This window comes from Physeter macrocephalus, chromosome 6, assembly GCF_002837175.3.
Source record: "Physeter macrocephalus isolate SW-GA chromosome 6, ASM283717v5, whole genome shotgun sequence".
Classification (NCBI taxonomy): domain Eukaryota; kingdom Metazoa; phylum Chordata; class Mammalia; order Artiodactyla; family Physeteridae; genus Physeter; species Physeter macrocephalus.
Window position 1 is genome coordinate 60,538,362 of NC_041219.1, and position 26,706 is coordinate 60,565,067.

A 26,706-nucleotide genomic window follows, 5' to 3' on the forward strand; every position below is an offset into this window, starting at 1 on the left:
CGGGGTGGAAAACCTTGAGCTGCACCGGCCCGGCCAGGCGTACTGGGCTCTTCAGTTGCGAGGGGAGTGTTGCAGTCGCTCTGTTCGCAGGAAATTATCTGGGGCGCCGGGGAAGGAGACGCGGCTCGCGGCGGCAGCGTACCCTTTAGTGTAACCTTGCTGCTTCCCCCTCCCGCCGAGCGCCCTGTCGGCTCCTGCGCCCTCACCTCACCCCTTTGCTTTTTGACAATGAAATGCCAGTCACCGTCGGTCTGGAGGAACCCGAGTGGTCTCCAGGACTGTAAAACACCCCCGTAATTAGTGCGCTTTTAAAAAAACCTGGTCCCTACTCCTACTCCCAACATGTGACCGAAATGGAACTTTTGTTCCCGAGGGGTGGTCTCCTTAGAAAAAAAAGTTCTCCGGCTCCACTGGGATTGGAATCATTTCTTTTTTTTTTTGGACACTTCAGAGCATTTTCAGAGACTATAAATAACAATAAAAATAATAGAGTGATCAGACTGCACGTACTCAAGGCTAGAACCTTCAGCCCGACAGGCTTTAACCTCCTCTCAATTGTTTTTCCAACCAAATATTCCTCCCCCGGCGGGATCCCGGGGTCGTCCCATCCGCCAATGACGGTTTCAGAGAAACGGTCCTGGGGAGGGGTATTATCTCCAGGAACACGTCCTGTCAACTTTGCAGTCGAGTCACCTATTTCGGTTGGTAGCGGCCGCTATTGCTTTAAAAAGACAGAGGATTTCGAAACAGGGAGGAAGAGGTGGGGGGGGTCAGGAAAAGGAACTCAACTGCCTTTGATAACCGCCCAACAGCCTTTCCTTCTCCAGGACGCGTGCTCGGCTGGGGCAGCGCCGCATCCCCGGCCTGGCGGGCGCGCGCGCCTCCTCTTTTCCGGGCGCCCACCTTCGCGGGGAATCCCCCGCGGCCAGGCTGGGCTTCTGCCGGCGGCCGCCCCGCTTTGTCTCCGACGTCGCGCTCCGCGGCTGGCTCTCTCGCTAGCTCGCCCCTTTACCCCAGTGCGGGCTGTAACCCGATCTCCCATTTCCTGGTGGATTCTCTTAAAGAGGCCGCGGTCGAGAAGCAGAACAAAGGCTATTGTTTTACTTCCTCCTTCGGATTCCGCGTCCTTACCGGAATGTCCCTTCCTATATAATTATTTTCATTGCGTCTGCGCTCGGCTGGGGGTGGGGAAACCCTGTGCCTTTCAATATATCCAAGAGACGGAGCTAGGGGAGGGGGAGGCGTTTAATAAAACCTGTTCTGAGGTTTCTGGGGCCCCGATGGAACGTTTCTCGGCGTGTCTTCCGCGAGCCAGGCGGCGGCCCAGCTGAGCCTAGGACGCTCCGCTCCAGGCCGGCGTGGGCCGCGCCGCCCGCCTAGTTAGCAGCCGCGGCCTCGCGCGGCCCCGCTCCCCGGGATCCTCCGCCCGCGCCCCCGCCGCCCCTCCCCCCCCCGCCCCGGCCCGGCTTTTATTTCTCCGATGCGGGGCTGTAACCCGATCTTTTATTTCCTGGTGGCTCCTTTAAGAGGCAGAGCTCAGTGCTGGGAATTCACGTCAGTTTCTGCACTGAAACTCTCAAGATCAATGAGCAAAGAGCTTTCTCAGTTCTGCCTTTCAGTTTCTCTCTTCCAGGAAGGAAAACATTCGAGAGAGAGAGAGCGGCGGGAGGGCGGGGGGCGGGGGCGCCGGCCCGGGTGGGAGGAGAGAGCGGGAGGCCGGCCGGGCTGCGCCCCGGGTCGCCGCGCCGCACCGCGACCTGCAGACCCCGCCGCCGCGCCGCCCGGCTCCCACGCCCCCGCCGCCCCGCGCGGCGACTCCGCCGGCGCCCGCCCCGCCCCGCGCGCTCGCGGCCCCCCGGGGCGGCCGCCGGGAGAGATGCTGCAAGAAACTTCTTAAATGACCGCGTCCGGCCGGCCGTGGAGCGTTTCTGGGTTGGGGAGAGGAAAGGAAAGTGGAAAAAAACTGAGAACTTCCTGATCTCTCTCGCTGTGAGACATGTCTGAGACTCCTGCTCAGTGTAGCATTAAGGTAAAGATCTTCTCCCCCTCCCTCTCCGGGGTGGAAAACCTTGAGCTGCACCGGCCCGGCCAGGCGTACTGGGCTCTTCAGTTGCGAGGGGAGTGTTGCAGTCGCTCTGTTCGCAGGAAATTATCTGGGGCGCCGGGGAAGGAGACGCGGCTCGCGGCGGCAGCGTACCCTTTAGTGTAACCTTGCTGCTTCCCCCTCCCGCCGAGCGCCCTGTCGGCTCCTGCGCCCTCACCTCACCCCTTTGCTTTTTGACAATGAAATGCCAGTCACCGTCGGTCTGGAGGAACCCGAGTGGTCTCCAGGACTGTAAAACACCCCCGTAATTAGTGCGCTTTTAAAAAAACCTGGTCCCTACTCCTACTCCCAACATGTGACCGAAATGGAACTTTTGTTCCCGAGGGGTGGTCTCCTTAGAAAAAAAAGTTCTCCGGCTCCACTGGGATTGGAATCATTTCTTTTTTTTTTAAGGGCTCACAGAGTCGGATCAGACAGATTCCCCCCACCCCCGCATTGTAATTGCAAGCGCTTGTCGGAGAGACAGTCGTGGTGTCAGCTTTTCCTGGGCATTGCACAATGAATTTCTTTTCTTTCTTTTTTTCCCTTTAAACCAAGGTGAATAAAGTCGCTGAATGGTTATTTTACTCTGATGCATATGAACGCTGAGCGATCCCAAAGTAGAAAACTCCCGTGTTGCAGAGAGGGAGAATTATCTAAGTGACCAGACAAAATGACCTTCCCAGTTTGACAGTGCAGAGAGGAGAGCTAAGAGTAGAAATCGCCCAGCTTTCTGGCCATAGTTTTCAGTATTGTAAATGCAGGATGGTGAAGGATGTTTGCAAACACAGCATTTACCTTCCAAGTAGTTGTGTGTGTACGTTTATATATATGTGTGTGTGTCTATAAAGGCTAGTGGTGCTGCGGTTTGTTGCTTCTAGAAAGTTGTCGTAAAGTTTGCCACCGTGAGGAGGCAGACTGATTGTCCGTCTCCCCCAATTAGTTTGCCCGTCGTTGCATTTGGTGTGCACTGCCATTTCACTGTTCCATCAGTACCCAGCTGGAAAAGCCTTTTGCTTCTGTGAGAGGCTGAAGCTTCTGAAGTTTGTTTGTGGCTATAGGCCCATTAAATATATTCATCGAGGGGACTCTGCAGAGACAGTGAACAAGTAACCGGTGTTCTTCATCTATGGCGAATTCGAGAAACCTTTCCCGCTTTAACACGGCTTTTCCATAGGATCTGTTTAGAGGAAACAGTATTTTATCGTGTTTGCTTATTAGGGTTTCATAATTATACTCAGGTGTTAGTGTTTTTTTTAATCAGGAAAGATTCTCATGGGGTTTGAATTAGGGCTCATGTGAACTGAAAAGGTGGGTTGGGTTTCTTTGTTTTTGCCTGGCAAAAAAATGCCCAGTGGAACTTTCGGGTTTCTGTGTTTGTACATATCTGGGGATGGCAGTATGTCTGCGGTGGCAGGGAGGTGTCCGAGTAAAGATGTTAGGTAGGCTGATACTTGAAAACCAATTTCTTTTGCTGTGTAAATTTGATTCTACGAGTTCAGGAAAATCCTACGGTATGCCAGATCTAATTTATCTGATACTTCATAACACAAACAGAGGTAACTAAATACGAGAGTATGAAATCAGTAAATTGCATTTAGCTCGATGGCAATAAATCTGACCTCGGGAGAACCTGGACCACTATGAGATAGTGATTTTCGGGTGAAAACAACAAAACACAAGCCTTTCTGTGACTTTTCTTGATGTCTCTTCTAGAGAGACTGCATATGCCCGCTGTTCTGAGGGGCTTATGTTTGGGAGCTGCAGGTTCTCATCTTACTGTACCCCAGCGGGAGGCTACAGCAGCCCTTTCCTTACACACACGGATGGAATCATTCCCAAAGCCAGACAGCACACTGTCTTACATGTGACATAAAAATTGCAGCCGTAGTTTGTATATCATGTTTTTCCTTATCGTTTACCCCTCAGTTCTCTTCGGGAGCCTCTTTTCCTCACTCTGTATTTCTCTGTAATTAGAATAGATTTAATGGTCTTCACTAGTAATGAAAGTAGCACTTTTATTTTGGATTGTTCTTTATGGAACCACAATATGACTGTTTGCTTGGACCGTGCATATGTTTAAATGCACATATGTGAAGTGCGTTTTTCCACGGAGTTTGTTCAGTTTGCAACGTTCCAGTAAGAAGCGCCGGAGGTCAAGGACTGGGATTATTCTAGCTTGTCTGAAAATGCTCTGGTGATGTGTGCGGTGTTTCCCTTAGTCCTTGGGATGTGGCACAGTGACTGCATAATAAAAAATGTTTGCTGGGAACCCACAAGGACTGGGATTTTTTTTCTACAGTCCAGTAAACAATAGAGTTTTCTGTGGAGTAGAGAATGAAAGTCAGGAGCTTTCAAGGATGACCCGATGGCTCTGATATCCTGAGGACATGTGACGCGGAAGGCTCTCGGTGTGGAGAGATTTCCTTCACTCCTCCCGTCTACTCCTGCAACCTTCCTCCCTGGCTCTCATTCCTTACAAGCAGCTGGTCAGCAGGCAGTAAATTCCTCAGCAGCTGGTGTGATGGAGCACAGAGGAGCCCGACCAGACCACAGAGGGAAGCACTCTGTTTACTTCTGAGCAGTGTTAGTTCTGCTAGAAAAGAGTAGTGTACGATTTCGGTGGAATTTCCAGGGTGAAAGTTTCTGAATCAGTCAGTGACATCTTTGTATGTATCACTTTCATGGTGGTGGTGGCTGGTGAATGGCTGATATTGGCTTTTGTATTTCTTTTGCACTTTATAATAAGCATGTTCCCGGCACCACAGGGAAGTTAATATCAGACACATGTTTATAGCAGAAGACAGGTTGCCCAGCCCAAGGTCACCCAAACTATGGCTGCGCCCCACTGTTTGTCTGCACTGGGCGCTCTCATCGTGAGAGATTAATTGCTTCCATTCCTGACCATTTGGGGTTGTTTAAATGTGAGGACAGGGTCACCTAACCCTGTAAAAAGTCAAATTATTTTCTTCGGAGGATCGTGTGGCTGACCTCTGGGTACGGGAGAAAGGAAGAGGCTATCTTTTCCATCATCAGCCTTCACCTTCAAGTCACCTGTTCAGTTTTAACTTCAGCCAAGTTGCAGCGGAAAGTAACTCTGGCCCAGCAGACACAGCCCTTCGTAAGGCTCGGCCGGGCGGCCGGTGAGAACTATCCAGGATAGTACAGAAAAATAGTTGCCTAACATCCCTGGCCCCTCCTTTCTCTGCCCTCCGTACTGGTTGGCTTTTTTAGCGGAATGAAATCTCTATTTTGCTGCTTTCCGGGAGTCTCTGGGTTTCCCCTCCCGGACGCTGAGCTCCTTGGCTTTAGTGGCGATTATCTTGCGCCCTGGTGCCCACCTTGGCACCTGGCTCAGAAATGTGTGTCAGTAATGTTTGCTGATTTGCAGTGAAGCATGGAAGGAGGTCAGTACCCTTTCCGCTCTCCGTCCTGTGTGCTCGGAGTGATTTAACACTTCATCCACAGGCTTGCATAAAGTGGTTACTAGGGCCGCTCTGCTGTCACAGGGAGGCCTAGAGCACTCCCTTGGGTGTCTGCCTAAAAATTATTACTGGTAGAATTTTGGCCTAATAATAATGTTTTCTTATTTTGATAACATTTTCAAAAACTGCTTTTGTGTCTCAACAAAGAACAACAGTGGAACTGAGTAAAAGATACCAGACAGGGGCTTGAGGAATCACTGGAGAAGGTTCAGATTAGCAGGCTTCTAAGTTTTCCCCAGGGTCTTAAGCAAGTGAATCAGGGAACTTTGAGAATCTCAGAGCTGAGAGACTATAAAGATCACCTGGGCCAACGTCTGATTTTATTTTATTTTTTTGCCGTGTTGGGTCTTCGTCGCTGCGCACGGGCTTTCTCTAGTTGCGGTGAGCGGGGGCTACTCTTTGTTACACTGCGCGGGGTTCTCATTGCAGTGGCTTCTCTTGTGGCAGGGCACAGGCTCTAGGCGCGCGGGCTTCAGTAGCTGTGGCACGTGGGCTCCAGTAGTTGTGGCTCGCAGGCTGTAGAGCACAGGCTCAGTAGTGGTGGCTCACGGGCTTAGTTGCTCCGCGGCCTGTGGGATCTTCCCGGACCAGGTATCGAACCCGTGTCCCCTGCATCGGCAGGCGGATTCTTAACCACTGCGCCACCAGGGAAGCCCGGCAGGAGGATTCTTAACCACCGCGCCACTAAGGGAGTCCCTACAACGTCTGATTTTTATGGAGAGAAGGTCCACACAGCTAAATTGTTTGCTTCAGCTGATCGGTGACTGAGCCAGGTTTAGAGCCACGCAGACGCCCTGGTTCTCAGGCCCCTGTCCCTCAGTGGCTGGGTTCACGGTGCATCCCTATAAGAGGCCAAGGAAATTCGATACAATGGGCTGCACACTGTCTGGCACTTCCCAGCTTGGTCCATTTTAATCGCAAGCCAGCTGGTATGAGGACACAGAGGTACGTGCCAAGGAAGATGGTGTGTGTGGGAGCCCTGGGTCCAGAGGGTGTATTGTTAGACATGAGAAGAGGAAGGAGTGGGAGTGGGGGCTGAGGGAAGAAGGGCCTCATGGACTTGTATTTGCACCACCGTCTACAGCGATACATTTTTTGTATTCTGGTAAAAAGCATGTAACCTTAAATTTACCATCTTAACCATTTTTAAGGGTACAGTTCAGTCGTGTTAAGTCTGTTCACGTTGTTGGGCAACTGATCTCTAGAACTTTTTCATCTTGCAACACTGAAACTCTATACCCACTAACCACCCGTTTCCCCTCTCCTCTTCTCCCAGCCCTCCGTAACCACCTGCCTATTTTCTTTCTATGATTTTGACTACTTTAAATAGTTCATATGGGTGGAATCATACTTTTTTTAATTTCACTTAGCATAATGGCCTGGAGGCTCATCCATGTTGCAGCATGTGACAGGATTTCCTTTTTTCAAGGCTGTGTAATATTCCATTTTATGGACATGCCATATTTATCCATTCATCTGTTGATGGACATCTGGGTTACTCTCATCTCACAGGTGTTGTGAATAATGCCGCGGTGAACATGGGTGTACAAATGCCTCTTTGAGATCCTGCTTTGAGTTCTTTGGATTTATACCCAAAGATGGGAGGGTGGGGTGCAGTGGTCCTTTTTTATACCATGTGAGGGACTGGTGCTCCTGTTTTGGGCTGAGGGTGCTGGACCTGTTAGCAGGGCCTTTTCTGAGGAATCCTTGAGGGGGCCCTAGGCTCAAATATACACCTTAATTTATACACAGTAGGCTCCGCATCAGCTAAAAACATGGCAGCTGGTCCTAGGGAAGTAGCTTACCTCTTTAGCATAGGTAAGTGAAGGGAAAAAAACACCCCAGATATGGGCACCAGAGGAAGGTAGAACTAAAGCAAATTCTGTGCATCTGAGTTGAGCACACTGAGGCGGGCTGGGGGCAGGTGGGGAGGGGGTGTGAAGACCAACTTGAAGAGCAGGTGCATTCTGTTACGGATGTTGAAAAGTTGCCCTGTGGTGTGGATCTCCCGGCTGAGTGAATCAGTGCCAAACGAAGCCCCCTAGGGTGTGGGGTATACAAACGAAGTATTTGTCTCTGTGAATGCTACTTTAGGAGAAGCACTGGCGTTGGTTTTCTGGCAGAGTCCTTCACTGCCGTATTTGTTGTAGAAACCAATCTCTGTGTGGATTTGTTGAATAGCATGAGTGTAAGTTGACGCAGGGTTCCCACGCCAGAAGGGGCCCAGCTTAAAGACCATTCGCTGCCAAGCCTAGTATTTGGAGAGAGAAAGAGTAAAGTTAGTGAGAAGTTAGAATGATAGCCTATTAAAAAACAAACACATTTTCATTGATTTTTGAACATACAGGAACCAGACTAATAGAGTGTGGCTTTCCAGGGCGTCTCAGGCCGAGCCTCTGTGTGAACAGGCAGAAATGACTTGTGTCCACACCATCAGCTGGTGAGAAATAAGGGCTGCTGTGTGCTGGAGACTGTACCTTTCGTATCGAAATAGTACCATCGGTATATTACTTGCTCTGTTAATTTGCTTGATCACCCTTTCTTCTTAGATAGTGAAAGTATATAGTTCAGCCTGGTCTTTGGCCAAATGACCTTGAATTCGTCGAGTATGTGGGGTGGTGACAAGGAAGGTATTCGCCTGTGTTTGTTAGGTGTGGAGCCCCAGATGAGCTAACTGCTTACTCAGGCCCATGGACTAAGCGTATGGGAAACTGTGGAACGCCTGCGTTTTGGGAGCTTTGTAAAGTCTAGGTAATTCAAGGGGTTTGCGTGCTGCCTTGGTGGTCCTCCTCCATCATCACCACCATCGTTTATTGGATACCGCTGTGTGCTGGTCCTTGGGCTAAGCGTTTGATCTGCATTATCTCATTTGCTCTTTACTACTCCCTCCGGGATGCAGGTTTTCTCCGTTTTGCAAAGGAGGAGCCTGAAGCCCGTAGCCGTGAAGCGATGTATTGGTCTGAGATCTTCCAGGCTGTGCTCTGGCCCGAGCTTCACCGAGTCTGCATCTCGGGACTACAGTTCCAAAGCACTTTCTCTCCTGACCCAAGACTCAAGGACAGCCACCTTTAGGAAGAAAGTTCGGAAACCAAGAGTAATGGGGCTGTGGAGGAGCTTCCCACGGCCAAGATGAGTCGTGGGAGGAGAGCCGGCAGAGATGCTCCTCCCCTCTCTGGGCGGGTGCTCCCTAGCCGGCCCTCTGGTGGCAGGGTAGCCAGATGGTCACGTCGCACCACCCACCTTGGAATGGACGTCCACATCTGCCATTTGTACACCAATCCCTGATGTTCCCTAGTGAGACTTTGTCTTTGGGTGTGTTCATTTGTGCCCTTTTCATGTTTTTCTCAGAAATCTTTTCCCTCTCTGCCTCGCTCTGCTTTCCCGCAGTGTCTCCTTACCCCGTCATCAGGTGATCAGGTGGGTGACAGGCCGGGGCCGTGTCCTCTCATCCTGCCCACCCTTGGAGCTAGACACCTTGGTCACACCCTGGTCAGTCTCTCTCCTTCCACTGCTTTTTTTTTTTTTTTCCCCAATTTCAAACTTTTTACACAATCCACGAATGCAATACTTTTTAAAAACCATCCCTCACGTCCATCTGAAGATACTGTGTGATTTCTAGGAATCTATTTGATGTCTCTTCAGGTGTTCCCTGATCTCCCCCACCACCAAAGGAATCGTCTTTTTTCTTTTCTTAAAATAAATTTATTTATTTATTTTTGGCTGCCTTGGGTCTTTGTTGCTACACGTGGGCTTTCTCTAGTTGCGGCGAGCGGGGGCTACTCTTCGTTGCGGTGCGCGGGCTTCTCATTGCGGTGCCTTCTCTTTGTTTCGGAGCACGGTCTCTAGGTGCGCGGGCTTCAGTAGTTGTGGCATGTGGGCTCAGTAGTCGGGGCTCGCGGGCTTAGCTGCTCCACGGCACGTGGGATCTTCCCGGGCCAGGGCTCGAACCCGTGTCCCCCTCATTGGCAGGCGGATTCTTAACCGCTGCGCCACCAGGGAAGCCCTATCTTTTTTCTTGATAGCTTGATATCTGACCCTGCTGGCCTTGTTCTAATTTCCCAGAATGAAGGGAGAATTTGGGCCCTCTGACTTTATACATTTCTGAATTTGAACAGCTTTAATGAAGCCTGTCTTCAGAGCAGACATAGGGAAGGAAGCACACGGGACATGGTGTGAAGGGAGTTAAGAAGGGACTAAGAAAGCCTAAGCCCTAATTCTCAGGAAACAGAGGAGGAAACTGGCTTGTGCAGCATTTAAATAGCCTGCTTGAGATCACAGTGCACTTCATAGCTGAGCTGGAGTCAGGATCCAGGTGTTCTGTCCCAGGACCGTGTTCCACTAACCCCAGGAGAATTGGCAAAGAGCAGACAAGACCTCACAAAGTATGGCTTCATCGTGAGGACTCATATCTAGAGAGTGAAACCCCTTTGTCTGGCACCACACGATGACCGACAGTATTAATGATCATCATTATGACCTTATGTCCAAGTTGAAGACAAACTGTAAATTATGAGATTTAGGAAGTTAGGAAATAGTGTCATGCATTTTGGAAAGCTGTCCAACGAAAATGGTTGGCATAGAAATAATGTTACGTTTTTAGGAGGGCACGCTTCAGTTATCTGGACGAATGACTTATGAAAATAATACCTTGCTCCCCAGTGGAAGACGGGAAAGAGCTACCCAGTAAACCTGCACGCTCACCGGAGCTCGTGTGTTCCTCGGGGGTATTTTCCCTTTGCATGCGGGAGTCAGACACGTGGAAAACGATCTCATTTCCTGAATGACCTGAAAAGGGTGTGCGGCCCGGCTGGTGTGAGCTCCTAGGGGAAGGACGGACCCTGTAGTAGACAGACCTGAGTGTGAATCCTGCTTCTTGAACTTGTTCATCTTAAGCTTCAACCTGTTAAGTCATCTGAAGTGGTAATAAAAATACCTGTCTTTGGGGGCTGTTGGCACTGCCTTACGTTGTTTTAAAAACACCCAAACTTAGTTCTTCTCCCTCTTCATATATCCTCCCATCACAGGGATCTAGAAGAGGCGAGAGACTTTCTAGTCCTGTGCCTGCGTTATGCTGTGGAGAAAATGGAGCTCAGAGATGTTATGGTCTTGGTCGAGCTCCCGTGGCTGGATCGTGGCACCGCCTGAACTAAACTCCAGGCCTCGCAGGTGGGCCGACTCCCAGGCTGGGCTCTTATCACTTCTCCCAGGGTTGGGGTCACTCAGTCAGCGCTCAGCAAAGCCTCGCTTTTGACTTTCATTGAATACAGACCCCAATAACGAGCGAGGAGCGAGCCAACTGCAATTACATGGTAGAAACAGATGCCTCTTGCATCTTAAAATTGTGAGGGCAGAGCTAGTAGGGTTCTGAATAAGTTTCCAGAGATGAAAGGAAGGGAAAAAACCCGAAGCCTGGAAGTACTGTACAGTGCCTCTGATGGGCATTATTACTCAGCCCTCAAGTATTCAAACCTATTCAGGGATCTGCTTGTTCATACAGTTGCTTATTATTTGCGACCAGGCCAAGGCTCAAGAGGGAGCATCCATTCTTCAGTCCGCTTTTGTGTGGCGCGCAGCCCCGTGTCTGCCTGACCACAGAGCAGACACTGTTTGCTGTGGGTGGTGAATTTCCAAGCGTCAGGAGTGGATGGCTCTTCTTCGTGGAGGTTTAGGCGGAAGAGTTTGAAGAAGCCAAATTTGTAACTTTGGGGCATGAGGGAACCTTTGTTTTCAGTAAGTGTTAAGAGGGGGGCTGAAGTATTTGTTAGCAGTATTTTGCTGCGGACTTACAGTGCGTTCCTGCGTTTTCCACTGATATCCATGTTAAATGAGGAGATGAAATGGGGCCTGGAAAAGAGCCCTTTTTGAGGAAGAGTGGACAGAATGTTTGCGGCCTCCGCCGCCGTCCCCAGAAGCAGGTGTGGGCACTTTTAGGCCGTTGAGGAAAGAGCTTAGGTCTGGAGAGCAACCGTTCCTCTCCCTTCGCCCTGGAAATCACAAGAGAACTTCGGTGATTTTTCTGCTCAGCTGTCCTGCAGCCCTCTCCGGTGGGTTATGGTGAGGCCAGGTGACTTCATCTTTCTGCAGATTCCTCTGTATCATGAGGTCACTAATCCCTGATTCTGTCACATCCCCTATACACGAGGAAGCAGCAACCAACGATGAGATACTGACTCTCAAGTATTTCCTGGAAGAAATGAGCTACAGATAGAAATCAGCCTAGTAATTAAAAGAAAAAAAAAATCAACCCCCGAAGAACAGCTTTTCTGTCTCTGAAGTCACCCGTGTCCCTAACACTTCCCTGGGTCTCTGGGGAAAGTGTGGGTCTAGGCGTGCAGCGGTGGCCTCGCGTGTGCCAGCCTGGCTGTGGTGTGGCCAGAACAGTGCTGGCATCCCTGACCAAGGCTCCAGGTCAAGAGACAGTTTGGGACCAGTATTGTCTGAAGCCTGATAATTAGTACTCGGATAAATAGATCTGCCACTGGTGTAGCCAAGAGGAACCAATACCTGAGACTTTATAAAAGGGGAGCAGACGTTTGCTGAGTACTTTCCTGGACTGCTTTGCGGAAGCTCAGACAAGGGAAGGCAACTGTTTTCCATGTTACTTCCTTCCTTGGTTGTTCTAGCCCATATATCTTTCCCAGACACTGTCTTTGACCGTCACGTCGGCCTCCTGCCAGAGCAGACCACACGGTAGTGTCTCCTGACTCAGCCATCTGGTCCAGCGCTGTCTTTTCGTGTGTAGATTTGTGATCACAGGCGGGGCACCCAAAGGGACAGAAGTGAGTTCTCATTTCTTGGGGCCTCTGTGTGTGCTCTCGTGTCCAAATTCCTGCCCTGGAGTTGGCACATCTGGTTTTGGGAACTGGGCCATCTGAAAGATTGGCCCCCTCGTGCATCTGAAAGATTGGCCCCCTCGTGCGTTTGGTAGCTGCCGGGTGCTCCTTTTGACCTGAGATCTGGGAGATCTGAAAAATCCGGGTCATGAGGTCACTTGACTGGTGCCTTGCTCTGTCGAGACCGTGGCTCCCGTAATGGACTCGACAGTCATGGCCAGTGATGGGTGGGGACGGCGGGTCAGGGTCACTCTCACTCTGCACCTCTTGATCTGGCCTGTCTCCGAAGTGAGGTGAACTGGGTGGGAGAACTGTCGTTTAAGGGTGAGTTCTGAGTGGCCGAGGTCCCCAGTCTGGGTAAGTCTCCTCATCTCCCAGACGTAGAGACCTGAACGACCCAATTTGGCTGACGACATCTCAAGTCCCCTGGAAGGCTGCCAGCTCCGTGTTTGACTCTGTGCCCCCGAGTCCTGCCCTGGGTCTGCTGACTTGAACACTTTCGGGTGAGGTGGAATGGGAGACCACACCCGTTGGGAAGGCAAGAGTCTTTGCCCTCGGACCCAGAGAAACAGAGGCTCGCTCTCTGAAGTTGGCATCCTGCTCTTGGGCGTCTCCGAGGCCCTGTGCTCCTGGCGGGGCCGTGTGTGAGGGGTGAGGGCACGCTTCTCGGAAGCAGAAGTCAGCTGCCGGTCCGAAGCAGTGTTTGGATCCGGTGGAATCCTGGGGGAATGCTGGCGAGCACAGGGAGGGTGCGGTGGTGATCCTCTAATCTCTTTCAGCATGCTGTCAGGGGATCTTTAACTTTCACCCAGACGGGAGGGAGAGAGGTACAGTGACCTAGGTGTTGGGTTACATCTCAAGTAGGGCGCCTGTTAGTATACCCGTCTTACATGCTCCCACCCTCCCTGGCACCTTGGCTTTTCTAAGCTCCCTACCCTAGAAAATGAATAAAGAACCACTGACATCAGCGGCAGATTTATTTCTCATTTTCTGGGTGCAAGGTCGTGGGCTCTGCTTGGAGATGTGTGGGACGAGGCCTCGGAGGGAAAAGAACCTTAAAAAATGCAAGAAAAGGCAGAAAGCCGTGCACGCCTCGCCGAAAGGCCCTGTTATTCCAGCAGAGGGACGAGCCGGGCCCCGGGGTGCGAGTCACCGTTAACCTTAGCCTGCTTTTCTGAGAACTTGTCTGTCTCGAAAAATTTGGTGAAATGGCCAAATGGAGCTTCTGTAAGGTAGGGGGAATGCCTGCGCCTGCTTTTGTGGTTAGCCATGGTGTCGAACAGTCCCATTTAAGGGAACGATGGTTCTGGGTACGTTCCCATTTCAGCTGTGGTGTTTAAAGGTTTGCCATGGCGGGGCTGTGGGCGGACGGGAGTATAGTCCTCTTGCTTCTTGGTTAATTTTATCTAGATTATGGGTGAAAAATGAGTTCGCAACACCTCCTGTTCCTTATTTGGGTCCATTTTAGGATGCCCGGCAGAGCCTAGTTTGGGCAAATCTCGTTACCCTACCTGATACCCATGTTTGTGGACTGCCAGGCTACGTGCCGGATGGATTATTAGGAAGAATCCACTTCACACCTCTGGCCCCCAGATTGGCGCTTGTGATTCTTCTTGAGGTCTTGTATACACTTAGGGTGCTTTTCTCTCTTAATCCTTCTGGGACTCTGCCTGGGGCTGTGTTGACAAGGTTGCACCACTTTGGGGAAGTTTTGGCCTTACGCTTCTCCAGGCGGGGTGAGGCAAGCGTTGGTCCGGCTGGCTGCACTTTGGGCAGTTGACGGTACTTAGAGCTTCAGGGGTTTCCATTTGCCAGAAAGGTAATCTCTCAGCTGGCCCTAGTGGCCCCAGGGCACACGTGTTAGGCTTTGGGGGAAATTCACAATTTCAGCTTCGCTCTTTGTTTGCATCTTGTGTACATTAATGGCCTCATAATTGAAGTGCATTGAACTATTGCTCCACAATCCAAAGCCTGGAAAGTAGCTTCTTTGGGTCAGGGAAAGGTTTCTAAGTAAAGTTATTGAAGGCTTAAGCTTAAAAACCAACACTGGAGGTTAGAAATAGCGTGTTCTAGAGGGAACAGTGCGAGGGTAGCTGACACCAGGCCTTTTTGCACTATTTTTAGTTCTAGTCGGGACTGTATGGGGTGGCTTGTGCTTCCTTGGACATCATTCTGCTTTTATTCCAAGGGTTTGTTCTTGTGACTCTGTTTGTATATATGCAGATGTATTACATGCTCATAGGATCATATGTCCCAGCAATTATGGCATAATCTGTTTTCCAGCGTACAGAGTGAAAGATTGCATGAAACCCAGCCTTGTGGCAAAGAAACCCTGCATGTAGATGTAAAATATATCTCCTTGGAGGGCTGGCTTCCTGATGGGCTATAAACGGATTGTTAAACAGCAATGCGAGGGGCTGTTAACAAGCTGTTTCTAAGAGCATCTCCCTGGTCTGGTCTGAAAAGGTAATGTGTACGTACATATTGCAGCTATGAAACAGTTTGCCTGTGGTGCTTATATGTTGGTAGATTGTGTGTGTGTGTGTGTGTGTGTGTGTGTATTTTCAGTGGTGAATGAACTGAAAAGATAATTTTTTAAATTGAAGTATAGTTGATTTACAATATTGTGTTAGTTTCAGGTGTATAGCAAAGTGATTTGGTTATACATATATGTGTATATATCTGTATTCTTTTTTCCAATTCTTTTCCGTTACAGTTTATCACAAGGTATTGAATATAGTTCCCTGTGCTATACAGTAGAACCCTATTGTTTATCTATTTATATCTAGTAGTGTATCTGTTAAATCTGTACTCCTCATTTATTCCTCACCCCCCCCTTCCCCTTTGGTAACCATAAGTTTGTTTTACATGTCTGTGTGTCTGTTTCTGTTCTGTAAATTTTTTAGGAATTTGTATTATTTTTTAGATTCCACATATAAGTAATATTATATAATATTTGTCTACCTTTCTGACTGACTTCACTTAGTAAGATAATCTCTAGGTCCGTCGGTGTTGCTGCAAATGGTATTATTTCATTCTTTTTTATGGCCGAGTAATATTTCATTGTATATAGGTACCACATCTTCTTTATCCATTCATCTGCGGATGGACACTTAGGTTGCTTCCACGTCTTGGCTAGTGTGAATAGTGCTGCTGTGAACGCTGGGGTGCATGTATCTTGAAAAGATAATTTTAGATGTTGTCTATTTGCTCCTATGTCAGTGTCCACTTTCTCCATTGGGCTCTGTTCTGGTTTAATTGAAGAGGTGTTTGGTCAGCACAGGGTATGGATCAACCAGACTTCAAAAAGCTTTAGTATGTTAATGATGACACCCTAAGTGCATAATAGCTGCTTTAAGGGTTTAGAATACCTGGATGAATAGGTCAATCACCTCCCCATAAGCAAACTAACATTCAAATTCCAAGTTCAGTGAAGCAGAGTTCCTTTTATGTGTCTAGTCTTATTTGAACTTCTTTTCACATTCAGGTGACATAGCTGAAAATTGGTCCACGGCAGTTTCTGCTACTCTTGGATTTTAATGAGAACTCTTTCTTGTTTCCAGGATGCCACGCTTCTACTGTGTTCGCAGCTGCTGTGTTGAAAAACAGGTGTCTCTTATAATCCCCTGCCTGGATCAGTTTGCTAGCCTGGCAGAGCCTTATTATTATTGTTTACCTATTTATTTATTTTTGTCCCATGTAGGTTAGATCTAACTGCCAAGAGGTGCCGCTGAGCGGGGTTAACGGGAGAGAAGATGGCAGCTTTCCTTGGTGGAGGTTTCTCTTAAAAGAATCTGAGAGTCTCAGGGCATAAAGATAGAGCTAAAGAAAACTGTTCAGGATACGAATCACCGGAGAGAAGAGCCAAAAGGAGGGTAGTAATAATAGTTCTGCCAAGTCACCTCTCTCTCCTTCAAAGGCCAGTGTGGCCACAGAAGCCATCCAAGACGAGGGTGGTGAGTGAGGACCGTTCTCTGGTCCACGGGGCGCTAACGGACTCATCCGTGGTTGCTTCTCCAGGCTTCTGGATCCTGTGCGGTCCACAGCCCATGTCTCTCACGCTGTTCTTTCTTCTCCGTGCTGACTAACACTGTGTCCCTCTGGCCCCGGACTCTTCAGCTGTCTCCCATCTGACTTCCTTCCTACACCCCCTGCTCCTTCCCAACCAGCCCAGAATGATTCTTGGCAAACAAGAAATTGATCACACCGGGCCCTTTCTGACACTGCAGTTCAGGATGAAACCCAGCTCTTTCTCAGGGCATCGAGGCCCTGGACAGGCTGCCTTTCTATCCATAGAATCACCTCCACCCTCCTGCTCCACGCTGTAGTCCAACCAATACCTGTCCTTCTCCCAAACCACATTATGAACTTTGGTGCCTGGAATCTTGCCCCGGTTCTTCTGCCTGGTAGCCCACTTGTCATCTGAATCCCGTTTCTGAAGCCTTCCCTGGTGCCGTCAGGCACAGCATCCTACAGCCTCATTGAACTGGTCTCCGTCACTGGCAGTGATCCTGTTACAGTTTACCTGTGCCCCATCCTCTAGCCGGCGTCAGAGTGCACTGAGAGCAGGAGGTTGATGGATTCGTTTTATAGTTCCAGTGTCCAGCGCAGTGCCCGGCACAGAGAAGGTCCAGCGTCCTTTAGTTGAATGGAAGTTTTAAAATCAGCAAGTATCTATTAATCTCCTGTTAACGGGCTCGGTGGACGCTAGGCTCTGTGCTACATAAGAGAAGTCTAAGTTGAAAACCTTGCACAGTTGACGTCCTGAGTAAATACCCCTTGAAGGTAGAGGCAGGAAGAAAGGGAGAGACCTCATTTCTGTTGCAGTGTCAGGACCGCATGGCAGGGCCACACCAATACCTAAGTCCCCCCATGAGACTCAATCCCTGAACTGACACGTACACACACAGCACCTGCTAGATCTTTCCATCTTGACTGCCCGTATTCCAGAGAGGAGCATAGGCAGCTGGAGACGAGGCTTGAGACCCTTTAGGCTGGTGGTGCAGGATGAAGCACGGACGGCCCCAAACGAGTGAACACATCAGAAATCCGTCCTCTTTTCTTGGCTCAGGATGCCTCTCGGGTCTGGGGGAGAGCTGGGGGCTGTGAGTTGTAGCGCATGCAGTGCTGACACTGCCGGCGTGATCCTCCGGGAGCGAGGGGCCGCCGGCTGCTCTCTGCCTCCCCCCCCCCACCCCCCCCCCCCCCCGTCTGCTCACCGGGTGGCGGAGGTGACCCGGGAGCGGGGCAGCTGGTGAGCTTTCTGCGAAGTCTGGGGTCGCCCTTCCAGGAAAAGGGAGGGATCTGACCCTCCGTCCGTCAGCTCCTCAGCCTTCTCCACATCCCTGTTCCCTTCCACACTTAGCTGGGGGATGATCGCTCTGGAGCTCTAGTTCACTCCCGGTGGGTTGCCCTGGGGGCTAAAGCAGCGAGAAAACTGAAGGTACCACAGGACTAGAAAACCAGCCCCAGGTCCTGTCGTGTGGATGGTGTGACAGCCTCAACATTTCCATTTACAGTGGAGAACTCAGTGCTGTGTCCTTAAAGACAAGACTGTCAGGGGAGTACGTTAGAGTTGGGAACAATCTGATGTGTGTGAGATGGACCAGTCTGGAGAAGCCAGGTATTTTCAGGTGCAAGCAGACACACCTGGGCCTTCCCTAGGGGCCAGGTGACTCCTTTTCCCCCTACGCTTGTTGCCATTGACAGACAGGTGGGATTTGGGGCATCAGGGTAGGTGAAAACTTGCAACTTCCCAACCCCAGCCCTCCCCCAGCCAGGGTTCTTTTACAGTTCCCCCCAAGCTGTCATCTGCCAGCAGCTCTCTCTATTGCCAGCCGCCCTGCAGCTGCCCGCCAGCCCTCCTGGCCTTGGGCTCTTCCTGGCCGTAGGTGGGGCCGTCTCCACGGTGCTTGACCCCCAGGCCCTTCTGTCCTCGCGGGGTGTCCTAGGTTTCCCTTGCCTTCCAGACAGGCTCCACAAGGGGTTGTGTGGCAGGCAGCTCAGGCGCTCTTGCAGGGGTGCTCCTCTGAGCTGCGTGGGGAAGCAGCAAAGCCTAGGGCCGTGTGTGCCCGGCGAGAAGACACATCCGTGAAGCTGCTGGGCCGCGGGCAGCCACGAAGCGCGTGCCTTCTTTCAGAACCCTCAACTCACACGCCTCGTACCCGGACGACGTGGTGCCGCCAGGGGTCCCCCTGCTGTCACTCCCCTGGCCCGGCCTGTCCACTGCCAAGGCTGTTGATGGAGGAGCCGTTTCCTCCTCTCTCTCCCTTCCGGCCTTAGCAGACCCGAGGGTAAGCTTACTCTGGGAGCAGGGGAGCCTGGGCCTAGCCCTGCTGGGCGCTGGGTTCCTGAGCCTCAGGACCGACAGTCTAATCTTGGGACTCCCTCCCTTGTGGTCCTGCGAGGCATTACAGTCTTAGTTCTAGCAACCTCCTCATGGACACATTTTCCAACCTCTGTGACTACATTAGAGCCGTCAGTCATTGGTTTCACTTGCGTTGCTTAAAAGTTGACCTGCCTACGAGGAAAGTTTCAGGACACATTCCTTAAGGAGCTGTTGAAATAGAAATAGGAATGAAGTAACAAGTGCCCATGAAATTGTGTGTAGGGGGGCATCCCCCATCCCCCAGCAGGAGTTACCGTGTTTTCCAAACCCTAAAGTGTGACATGTCACCTGATAAAGGACTTCTCAGTGTTTTTCGTTTATGTGGCAAGGCTTACAAACGGGTGCGCTGTTATATTTTAACAACTTAGCTCTTGTCAAAAATAAAATTGCGGGGCTTCCCTGGTGGCGCAGTGGTTGAGCGTCCGCCTGCCGATGCAGGGGACACGGGTTCGCGCCCCGGTCCGGGAGGATCCCACGTGCCGCGGAGCGGCTGGGCCCGTGAGCCATGGCCGGTGGGCCTGCGCGTCCGGAGCCTGTGCTCCGCGCAACGGGAGAGGCCGCAGCAGAGGGAGGCCCGCATACCAAAAAAAAAAATAAAAATAAAAAAAATAAAATAAAATAGCGTGAGATCAGGCCGGTTGCAGAATAGCTTTCCTGCCAGCCAGCCTTCCAGCGTGGCCAAGGTGACACTCAGTGACCAAAGACACCACACTGTGGGTCTCCTCTGTACTTCCTTCATTTTTTTATGACCCTTGGCTGGTATTGAGAAGGACTAGTGAGTCTGTTTGTCTTTCTTCTGGATAAAAGTTGCAAGGACACTTAAGCCCTTTTGCTTCAGGGCAGAACCCGATCATGCGATGAGATCAGGAAGAAGTTTCCCCCCTGTGGTATCAGATTGCACAGTTGCCCAGCCAGGTGTGCTCCCTCTGTTAAACACACCCAGCAGCACACGCCTCCTTACTGGCCATCTTCAGAGCAGGAGGTTGGACTCCTTGGCCAGCAGCCTGATTCCTTTGGCACGTCCTGCACTCCAAGATGGCAGGCAGCTGCCCCGGGTGCTCTTGGACTTGGCTTTTCTCCAGCTGTACTGGACTGACCTCAGGGCCGTGTCTTCAGACCCCCAAAACTCTTTGCAACTCTCACTTTGCAATTGGGTCTAAGTATAGACACACCCACTCACGTGTGCACATGGACACATGCGCGCGCACGCGCACACACACACACACACACTCATCTTTAAAGAGTTTTGCATAAATTCACTTCCCCTTTCCTGAGCTTTACTTCGGTTCCGACACCACGTCAAACCCACACACATTCCCAGAACATCAAAATGCTGTTCACAGTTAATAGTCGAATTCTTTAAGGCTTGCAGGGGCCAATCTCAAGCTTGTGCTGTAAGTGACTTCGAAGTCTGATCTAAAAGAAGTTAGGGGGTGGGGAGAGATGGACTTTTTCTTTTTTTTTTGGTCAGGCCCCGGGCTGTACAGTCTCTTGTGCAATAGGGTAATTACACTCGATTCCCAGGCTGGCCGGCCTTCCTTTTCTTCCTTTGCGTCTCTATCTCCTGCGGCGCAGTACTTCCTTCTGTCTCTATTATTAGCCGACTTAGCTTTCCCGTTCAGTTCCCGGGTCCCTCCTCATCCTCCCCCAGTCTGTCTTTTCCCTGTAAAGTTATTCTGGGGAGCACTTCCCATGTTCGGTTCAGATGCGAGCCTTCTTTTTCTTTATGAAGATAACATTTTCTCCTTCATTTCATCATGCATTCATTCATATTCCCAGAATAGAAACCCTCACCCTCCAGCACATAATGTGTGGTTTGTGAACCTTTAAAACAGTGTGTGCTGACATTGAGTTCTCCAAAAACAGGTTTTCTCCATCCCAGGACTGGGCAGTCTGGTACCCCTGGTGGCCTCTGGCTCATCTTCACTCTCTCTTGCCCTTCTCTTTGTTCTTCGATGATTCTGCCCGAATCATGTTCCTCCCCCAAATTACTGTTTTATTTATTTTACTATTTTTTAAAGCCGAGATATAGTTGCTATGCGATATTGTTACACGTGTACAATATAGTGATTCACAATTTTTAGAGGCGTATATTTCATTTACAGTTATTGTAAAATATTTGCTATATTCCCCATGCTGTACGATATATCCTTGTAACTTACTTTTTACTTAATAGGTTGTACCTCTGAGTCCCCTACCCCGATCGTGCCCCTCCCCCTTCCCTCTCCCCACTGGTCACCACTAGTTTGTTCTCTATATATCCGTGAGTCTGTTGCTTTTTTGTTATATTCACTAGTTTGTTGTATTTTTTTTAGATTCCACATACAAGAGATATCGTACAGTATTTATCTTTCTCTGTCTGACTTATTTCACTTAGCACAATGCCGTCTAAGTCCATCCATGTTGCTGCAAATGGCAAAATTTTACTCTTTATGACTGAGTAGTATTCCATTGTGTGTATATGTGTGTGTGTGTGTGTGTGTGTGTATACACACCACATCTTCTTTATCCATGCATCTGTTGATGGACACTTAGGCTGCTTCCATGTCTTGTCTTGGCAATTGTAAATAATGCTGCTGGGAACATTGGGGTGCACGTATCTTTTCGAGTTAGTATTTCCATTTTTTTCACATGTATATCCAGGAGCGGACTTTATCCATGCATCTGTTGATGGACATTTAGGCTGCTTCCATGTCGTCTTGGCAATTGTAAATAATGCTGCTGGGAACATTGGGGTGCACGTATCTTTTCGAGTTAGTATTTCCATTTTTTTCACATGTATATCCAGGAGCGGAATTGCTGGGTCATATGGTAGTTCTATTTTTAGTTTTTTGAGAAACCTCCATACTGTTTTCCTTAGTGGCTGCATCAATTTACCTTCCCACCAACAGTGTACAAGGGTTCCCTTTTCTCCACATCCTGCCAACATTTATTATTTGTGTTCTTTTTGATGATAGGCACTTTGACAGCTGTGAGGTGATAGTCCATTGTCCCAGTTACTGTTTTAGTACTTGTTCGTCTTGGTTTGTTCATTTTGTAGTTGATTGTTTCCTTTTTCCCTTTAAGTTTGTCTTATTCTTTGGGGTATGCTGGTATTCCTACCTGTTAGTTAGAGATTATTATACCAGTTTTCATTACCTAAATTTGCTAAATGGACATAATAGTGAGTATTTGGTACTTATATCAAGCAAGCCCTTTGGGAATAGGGGAAGGAAAGTAGGTTTTTGGCAGCTTTTGGTATAGTGAGAATTCCAAATTTATAATAATTGAGAAATAGTTCATGTGATTCTTACAGAGGAGAAGCTTGAGAGTTACTCTTTTTGTAATTTATGTGGATCTCATTCAGTTTGGGTAAGAAACCCAGTTTAAATGTATGAGTTTTTCAATTAATGGCCTTAGAAATTATTATAATTACTGCTTTAATTTCGGCAGCTAATAATTAATTTTTGTATGTTAAGCATTTTAATGTTGGTGACATATTACTGTAGGGTATTAGCCTATTGGGAATTATAATTTTCTCATTTTATAGTAGAGTTTATAGTGCACAATGTACTGCATATAAGTAGTAAAACTGCATTTCCTTAAATGGGCTTTCCTCGTCAGACTTTTACTGAAGTAGCCATATTCTTTGACATTTTATTACTGCCCATTTGTAAGATTTTTCGGTATAAGCGTAGTTTCAGCATACCCTGTTCTGGGAACAGAGGGAAAGAGGTGAGGGAATTCTGTTTGAGTCATACCCCACCAAAGAGCAACCTCATTTTAGTAATGAAAGCAGAGAAGTTCTCACTTTTCTAAAAATAGTGGGGAGAAGATTTAGGGAGGTGGCTTATAGGCTCAGTTTTAAGACCAGGCCAGCTATACATACTAATTCCCTCTTTGTAAATGAGAAGTAAAGCTTAAATATGGTTTGGTGGTAGGTGAAATTTCCTTTCACTTAAAGTATGACACTGCCATAAGTATTAACGCCTTGAAACTTGCCTTGTAGGGTTTAAAAGTGTTCTGAGTGCTGAGCCCTTGTCTTTCAGAAGATGGTCATTAGAATTAGGGTTTAGACACTTAGAGCTGCAGCTTTGAGGAGTTTCAGACAAGACTCAAACTAGAACCCAGGTCTTCTGACTCCCTGCCAGCTTCCTGATTTCTCACTCAGTAGGTGGTTTTATTTTAGGAGTATTTTCTAGATAACAGATCAGTTCATGTCAAATCACTCTACTTAGTGGGAAAACTTTTTTAAATCAACCAGGTGAACAGAGTGAATATGTCTCCTTTTCAGTTGGGTGTTTTTGGTCATGTGAAGAAAACCACAAACTCAGAAGGTCTTCATGTTTGGATTAAAAAAAAACAAAAAAACAAAAAACTCAAAGCGGTTAAGGACGGTGGAGTGGGAAACAGACCTTATACATAACACACCATCTGCTCCCCTGTCCGGCTGCCTGCACTCCGGCTGGGTGTTTCAGGGCTCATTTTAAGGTGAGAGGTTGGTTCCAGCCCCCTGACCACTCTGTTTCCTTCCGCTAAAAAAAGCAGTGATCATGAGCTTTACATTTTGTAATGTACTTCGACTGTGAAAAGAAACCAACTCCCGGCCCAAACTGAATGGCCTCCGAGATCCTATCAAGCGACCGATGCTCTGAGCACACTCTGTGAACATGCTTTTCTAGGATGAGCTCAAAGCGTTGCATCCTCCAAATAAAATCTATCTGCTCGCGCTTAGATTGTTCAAAGGCAGATGGTAGGCAACTGAAACAGAGAGGCAAGCTGGCAGAAGGAAAAATAAAACCACAAATATCTGTACGTGAAGGTGATCTACGTGCTTGCCAAGCCCCCTCCTAACTTCGTTAACACAGCAGTGTAGCAATTAAATAACACGGGAGCTCAGACTCGTATGGCTAATACAGTTGTCCTCTGTTAATGGGGTGAAACAAAGCTTGCCTATGATAGCCGGTGCTACTCGCCGAAAGGCAGAGCTAAAGGAGAGTTTAAGAGGGAATCAGCAGAAGAGCCCACACACCATGCCACCCGTGGCAGACGGCCACCTTACTGAAACCTCGGTGACCCTCACCACGTGTAATTGGGGTCCCCGGTATGAGATGTTTGCTCTTCAGTGTTGCCACGTCTTCAGGAAAGGGACCACCCAGCAGTTTTGAGCTCCGGATTGGAGTGAGGGAAGGAAGGTGCCGAGCCCAGTCCCCTGGAACATCAGAAGCCCCCACTGCAGATGCTTTGTGGGACACCCCAGATTCTCCCGGGATGAACGCTGTTACCATCTCACTGCCTGGGAAGACCGCGTGTTGATGAGAAAGCCCTCTGCGAATCCCTCAGCCTTTTCCCTGTTTGGAGGATGCTCCAGGCTCCAAAACCTGGCCTTCCTCACTAACCTGGAACTTGAACATTCAGTGACAGAAGGGAAGGGAGAGCATCTCGGCTGCTGGAGCTGGTACTTGTGAGCGGCTGTCCTGCGGCCCGTTCGTGGCCCTGGTGGTGCCAGGCCCGGGTGTTCTGAGGGCGTGGGCCAGGCTGCGAGGGGGCAGTGCCCTGAGGCGGTGGGAGCGCTGAGTGAGGAGGGGGCGTGTGGCTTTCTTCTGGGAGAAACAGTCTGGGGATGTCTGTGAGAGCTAGATGGCTCTGGAGAGTGGGCTGAGGCAGGAGGGGAGCGGTCATAGTACAAGCAGAATGAAAGAAAGGCTCTCGTAGCATCCAGAGGATGCAGTCAGGGCATTAAACCTTTTGCTGCCTGAGTAACTGAGGGACAACTCAGAAGAGTTCTACGTGTGAAAAGGCAGCAAAGCCAGGTCTAAACCTTGAACTTCTTAGTCACACAGAGTTCACATAGGAGGTGTCTGAGTGATGTTGGTTAAAAGATTGCATTCCTTCACAAATCAGTGTTTTGTCCTCCCAAGCCCTCCACATCCTACAGTTGTAGTTGTTCCAGATACATCGGTTTTATCTCTTACGTAAGGCGGCTGGTCTCATTTTTATTGCCGGATTCCATTTTCAGTTGTTTTCGTGCCTAATGGTCCCGCGTTTGACCCTGGCCCGAAATTACCAGTGACTGTTGTTACGGTGATCTTTCCTCTCCCCCGACCAGCCCGGTCAGACTCTGGCCCGTGGTCTCCAAACCGGGGTTTGGCAGTGATTCACGACTGCTGCGAGTGCAGTTCAGTAATAAAGCTCAGGGATGGCGCGGCCGGCTCGTGGAATTTGGTTGGAGCAGGTGTCAGTTTTATTCCCCTGCCAATGCAAATGCATCCCAGAGACTTTACCTTTCCTCAGAAAGAATGACCTCCGTACCCGCTTCCTCTGAAAGGTACAAGGTAACGGTAACGCACATGTGATGCGTTGGCTGGCGTTTACCTTGGGGACAGCAGACGTCCCCACCGCCCCCCAGGCAGGACAATGTGCGGAATCCAGCAAACAATAAAGGGCTTGAGCTCGCGTGGCCAGATCGTTAGCTTCCTTCCTTTTTTGCCTAGATTTTTGGGAAGTCCTTGCTTGCGAGTTGCACAGGCCCTGGGACATAGCGATGTAAAATGCCAGAGGATGTGCAAATGGGCGTGTGGAGGAAGAGGGAAAGCAGGAATTCTGGGCCAGAGAGCAGATGGCCGGCCGGTGACCCAAGAAGGGAAGCTCAGGCTTTTAAAGTGGAAAAAAAAAAAGTAATACTTTGTTGCACCAGTGATTTTCATTAAGTAGCACCATAGCTCCATGTTGGAAAATTCCAGAAGCCGTTGGTCATAGCGTGCCTGTCCTCAAGGGTTTACAATCCGAAGAGGTGACAGTCTCTTCTGTGTCGTGAAGATGTACAGAAAACAGAAAATGGAAACACCCTTGGCTTGGCACCATCTGGGGCCCTGCTAAAATGTGTCCTGTGGCTCAGGACTTAGGGGATTTTGGGGGGTTTGTTTCTGGTGTTTTCCCCACGATGACCGGGTTGTGCAACACTGCACTTGGGAGGCAGCTGCTTCCTGCTCCTCTTCCAGGAGAGCGTCAGTGTCCATCCCCCGGCCTGGCGATGGAGGTGAGGGGTGAGGAGGGAGACAGCTCGGCCTCTGCTCTCTCATTGCTCCCCTGTCCTCCAGGAGCTGGGAACGGGGTGCCGGGGCTCAGGAGGCGGGGGGCTGTGTCCTCGCCTCGCCGAGGGCCATACAGAGCCTGGCGGTGGTGTGATGGAGGCCACGGCCCGACTAATGTTGCAGGGAAGCTGCAGCCTCTCGGTCGACACTTACTGAAGGAATCAAATGCATCCTGGGCTGTGTAGGTCCCCGCTCCAGCTCCTGGGGCAGGACTTGCCCCTCTGTGGGCGCGTATTTATTTGCCGTTACAGACCTAGCAGTAGCCACAGAGGTGAGCCTAGTTGTCCAACACACGCAAGTTTATTACTATAAGGAAAGAGAACACAGGAGTGTTTTCTTCAGGTATCCTGTTGCCCCAGAGCACCGGTAGCTCCTGGGTATTTTTGGCTTGATCTCAGAATTACCCAGAAAGCACTCAGCAAGGACCTCGGTAGAGATTGCCATTTGTACTTCTGCTACGAAGGGCAAAAATGAAGCAAGCGATCCAACAAAAAGAGCCCTCGGAAGTCCTTTAGTGATGCCAGTATGTATTTGAAAACTATTATATGTCACCGAGCAGGGGCATCTCTACAGTCAATCCTTTGGAAAATGCGCTCTCCCAAACTTCATGATACGGCCCTTAAAGTCGGGGCACAGTGTACATTCAGAGGAAATGTCAATTTGAAGCTCAGACGTGGGCTTTCCCCTCCCCCTCCCAGAAAAACATACTTAAGGAGGAGTGAAGTGTACCTAGACATTGGTAAATGAAACAATCCTGTAAAGAAAAGCCATTGAAGGCGAGTTGAATGTTCCTGTCTTGCTCCTTGCGCTGTGTTTCTGGCCACAGTCTATGGCCACTACTTGC

General features: G+C 49.5%; 1 protein-coding gene across 3 annotated transcripts in view; it reads left to right on the forward strand.

Moving 5' to 3' along the window:
* Positions 1 to 1,848: 1,848 nt before the first annotated feature.
* The window catches only part of ETV6 (ETS variant transcription factor 6), a 217,818-nt gene continuing 192,960 nt past the window's right edge, over positions 1,849 to 26,706 (forward strand). For 2 of the 3 annotated variants that reach the window (XM_028491016.2, XM_007114026.4), the window contains exon 1: positions 1,853 to 2,029. In XM_028491016.2, the coding sequence (XP_028346817.1) occupies positions 1,997 to 2,029 (33 nt within the window). In that variant the 5' untranslated portion in view covers positions 1,853 to 1,996. Of the gene's footprint in view, positions 2,030 to 26,706 lie in introns of all 3 variants that reach the window. The other variant, XM_007114025.4, reaches the window with a different exon arrangement.